We start from the raw sequence: 4,465 nt of genomic DNA on the forward strand, positions 1-4,465 counted from the left end.
TCCCCAAAAGAATTGAAAGTCGGGTCTCAAAGAGATAGTTTACACCAAGGTTTATAGCAACATTATTCACAAGCGCAAAACCATGGAAGCAACCTAAGCATCTATAGAGATGGAGAAGCAAAATGTGGTCCATCCACACAGTGGAATATTATTCAGCCATAAAAGGAAGGAAATTGTAACATATGTGACAACATAGTTGAATCTGAGGACATTATGTTAAAAGAAGCAGACACAAAGGACGGACACTGTACGACCCCATTTACATGAGGTCCCTACAATAGTCAAATTCACAGAGACAGGAGTAGAGTGGTGGGCTAGTGGAGGGGGAGATGGAGTTACTGATTAATGGGGACAGAGCTTCAATTTGGGAAGATGGCAAGTTTTGAAGATAGGTGGTGGGGATGCTTGTACAACAGTGTGAATGTACCATTTCTGGATACCTAGAAATGGTTAAGATGGTGAACTTTACATTATGTGTATTTTAACACACACACACACAGGCACACACACACACACGCACACACGCACACATGATATGTCCATGTCCTAACCCCAGGAATCTCGGAATGTGACTCTATTTGGAATAGGGTCTTTGCAGATATAATTAGCTAAGGATCTTGAGAGGAGTTCATCTTGGATTTAGGGTGGTCCTATATCCAATGTCAGTGTCCCGAATAGAAGAGGACACAGAGAGACACTCACATAAGCCATGTGAGGACAGAGGCAGACTGGAGTGATGCTGTCACAGCCAAGGGTTGCTGGCAGCCCCCAGAAGCCAGAAGAGCAGCCTGGGGAGACTTTCCCTCAGAGCCTCCAGAAGGAACCACCCCTGCCACCCCCTGACTCCACACCATTCGACTGTGAGTCAATAAATTCTGTGGCTCTTTGCTACCCGGCCCCCGGAAACCGAGCGAGGATACCGATTCCTGCCTTCCACCTCCTGGGATAAGGGCTTCTAGTCAGCCTGGGAGCCCCTTGTCCCACTGCCCACCAAGGACCACGAGACAGTGGAAACTTGGAGCAAATGCTCCTTTTATTGTAATTTTTAAAATGTTTTTATTGATTTCAGAGAGAAGAAAGGAGAGAGAGAGATAGAAACATCAATGAGAGAGAAACATCGATCAGCTGCCTCCTGCACACGCCCTACTGGGAATCAAGCCCGCAACCCAGGCATATGCCCCAACCAGGAATCGAACCGGCGACCTCCTGGTGCATGTGGCGACGCTCAACCAGCTCAACCACTGAGCTACACCGGCTGGGCCAAAGCTCCTTGTAATATCTGGGCAGAGCCAGTGGCCAGGCCCTGTCAGCACCATGTGGCTTTTCTAAAGTGAAGCCTAGAACACAGCCGTGGAGGGGCCCAGCCCCAGGAAGATCCCAGCCCCCTCAAGCTGCAAATGGTCCCAACGGTGGTGTCCCCGGGGACCAGCTACAAAGTGGAATGCTTCTCGAAGGGCACGGTCAGGAGTCGGGCTGCTGCCTCATCCAGGAACCAGCAGAGTTTCCCGGTGTGGGGCTGCACGAGGGCGGCAGGGAGCGGGCTGTCCTCCTTGTCCTCCAAAATGCGCTGTGTGAAGAGCATATGCTTGTGAGGCCCGGCTGCATGCCCGGCGCCCCTCAGAGCTCTCAGGCCCCCGGGGACTACCCTCTCCTGCTCTCAAGATGTGATGCCGGCCTCCCAGCTGTCCCAGCTTCAAACAGTCAGCAGGGACAGGGTCTTCCCTGCTAGTTCCTGTGCCTGTATAGCATGGCGTTGGCACACCTTTCCTGCAAAGACCGGAGTCGCTATTTTGGCTCACGTTGACATATGGGCATCTGTGTTTCAACAAATCGTTATTGGTGAACACTGACTTCTGAATTCTGTTGAATTTTCACATGTCTGGGAATATTCTTCTTTTGATCCACCCGTGCGCCCTCTTCCCCTCCCCCAACTTTAAAAGGTAAAAGGTAAAAACCCTTCATGGCTGGCGGGATTTGGCACATGGGCTGTGGTGTGTCAACCCGCTAATGTGACCTCATGGTGAACGGACAGTATAAACACTGCTTTTTGCCGGCTGGGCCTGCCCCAAGAACTCTGTGCTTATAAATCACTGGCTTCTGATCACAACCCTGTGAAGTCACCTCTGTTCCCACCCCATTTTACAGTCTGGGAAGCTAAGGCTCCAAGAGGCCTCTCTCAGGGGTCTATGGGGAGGGGCCCCCTCATGACCCACCTGATAGATGGGAAAGTTGAGGCTGTGGGGGGAGGACCACCTGAAGCCATGGTGGGCACCACTAGCAGGGACATGGGTCTGCTGCACTCTTTAGAATCTGCACCCCAAACTGCAACATTAGCCACCCCTATGAGGACATCTGGGCCCCACGGTTTCGGGGAGAGAATTATATTTATTTATATTTCAAATTATTTCCAGTTTCTCCTATAGTTTTGGATTTTTCTTTTTCTTTTTTAAACATTTCTTGCCCTAGCTAGTTTGACTCAGTGGACAGAGCATCGGCCTGCGGACTGAAGGGTCCCAGGTTCAATTCCAGTCAAAGGCACATGCCCAGGTTGCAGGCTCGATCCCCAGTAGGGGGCGTGCAGGGAGCAGCCGATCAATGATTCTCTCTCATCATTGATGTTTCTATTTCTCCCCCCTCTCCCTTCCTCTCTGAAATCAATTATATATATATTTAAAATAAATATTTCTTAATTGTTGAAAGTATTAAACATGTCACCTTTTTCCCTCCATAGTCCATAGTTGTTGGTTTTTTCAATGATGGCAGTTAAAATATCTTCAAATTTATTTTATTTTTTTAAATATATTTTTATTGATTTCAGAGAAGAAAGGAGGGGAAGAGAGAGAGAAATATCAATAAGAAAGATCATTGATGGGCTGCCTCCTGCACGCCCCCCACTGGGAATCAAGCAACCTGGACATGTGCTCTGACCAGAAATCAAACCCCTGGACGTGTGCTCTGACCAGAAATCAAACCCCTGGACATGTGCTCTGACCAGAAATCAAACCGTGACCTCCTGATTCATAGGTCGACACTCCACCGCTGAGCCACACCAAGCCAGCTTAGTTTATTTTTAATATCTTAGTTTATATTTTCCTAAAATATTATATATAACTATACCTTCTTTCTTATTCCTACTTTTTTACTTATTCCTATATATGATTTTTTTCCTTCTTGGTTAGCTTTGCCAGTGGTTTATCTATCTTTTGGACCTCTTTATCATTAAATTTTCAAAAATAATGCCCAGCCAGTGTGGCTTAGTGGTTGAGCATCAACCTATAACCAGGAAGTCACGGTTTGATTCCTGGTCAGGGCACATGCCCAGATTGCGGGTTCTATCCCCAGTAGGGGGCGCTCAAAGGTAGCTGATCAATGATCCTCTCTCATCATTGATTTTTCTATCTCTCTCCCTTCCTCTCTGCAATCAATAAAAATATATTTTTAAAAAATTAACCAATTCATTAATTTCTGATTTTGATTTCATATATCCCTTCTGCTGACTTTACTTAGATTTACATTTTTCAAGAGTAAAGTGCTTGATTTGTTTAATCCAATAGTTTTCTATTTAACTAGAGGCCGATGCACGAAAATTCATGCAAGAGTAGGCCTTCCTTCCCCCGGCTGCCAGCACAGGCTTCCCTCCGGCACCCGGGACCCAGGCTTCCCTCCTCCAGCCGCCTGCAGGCACACGGGACCCGGGCTGCTTCTCCTCCTCCAGCGGCCCACCAGGTACCCTGGACCCAGGCTGGCTTCCCTCAGGTCCCGGCTTTGTCAGGAAGGACATCCGGAATGACGTCTGGAAGACGTCCAGTCTAATTAGCATATTACCCTTTTATTATTATAGATAGATATTTTTAAAATGTATTTTAATATTATGAATTTACCTGTCAGTGTAGCTTTTGTCTCATCTCATCAATCTCATTTTGTAATTATTTGTTCCTAACCGGCTTGTAATGGCAGTTTTCCATCTCCCCTTCACCCCAAGAATGACTGAAGTACCTTGGGATCTGGTGCTTCCAGCACAATAGCACCTGGGCTCATATTCTGTCCCCAGGCTCACATGCCCATAGCCTTCCTGGGGATGCGGCCCCCAGCTTTACCTTCAGAACAGCTGCCTTGCCTTCTCCAGTCGCCACAAAGATGACAGTTCGGGCCGCATTCAAGACAGGAAGTGTGAGGGTTACGCGCTGTGGAGGTGGCTTTGGGGAGTCACTGATGGGAGCCACAATCTTCTCCCGTTCCTGGGGCGGGGGGGGGGGGGGAGGCGGAAGGGGAAGCCCAGGTAGAGAAGAGGACAATGTCACTTCCACTTCTCAAGCACTCACCCACATCAAGCATAATTCATCCACCATTCCATCCCACCCTACCAAACCTGTGGTACTTGGTTTAAGGCCCCCATTATAAGATGGGTCAACCGAGGCTCAGGAGGATTAAGCTCAGTGAGCATGCCTATTGGCAGAAGCTGGTT

The 4,465-nt window shown here is 48.1% G+C and overlaps 1 protein-coding gene across 1 annotated transcript in view; it reads right to left on the minus strand.

Annotated features, from left to right (window-relative positions):
• Window positions 1-1,017: 1,017 nt before the first annotated feature.
• LOC307100366 (long-chain fatty acid transport protein 1-like) overlaps window positions 1,018-4,465 on the minus strand; it is a 16,999-nt gene continuing 13,551 nt past the window's right edge. The window contains exons 9-10 of the mRNA XM_079772742.1: window positions 4,098-4,306; window positions 1,018-1,567 (exon numbers count right to left, since the gene is read on the minus strand). Coding sequence (XP_079628868.1) covers window positions 1,430-1,567; window positions 4,098-4,306 — 347 coding nt within the window. The 3' untranslated portion in view covers window positions 1,018-1,429. The remainder of the gene's footprint in view (window positions 1,568-4,097; window positions 4,307-4,465) is intronic.

The sequence above is a fragment of the Cnephaeus nilssonii genome, assembly GCF_951640355.1.
Source record: "Cnephaeus nilssonii genome assembly, chromosome: 5".
NCBI lineage: Eukaryota > Metazoa > Chordata > Mammalia > Chiroptera > Vespertilionidae > Cnephaeus > Cnephaeus nilssonii.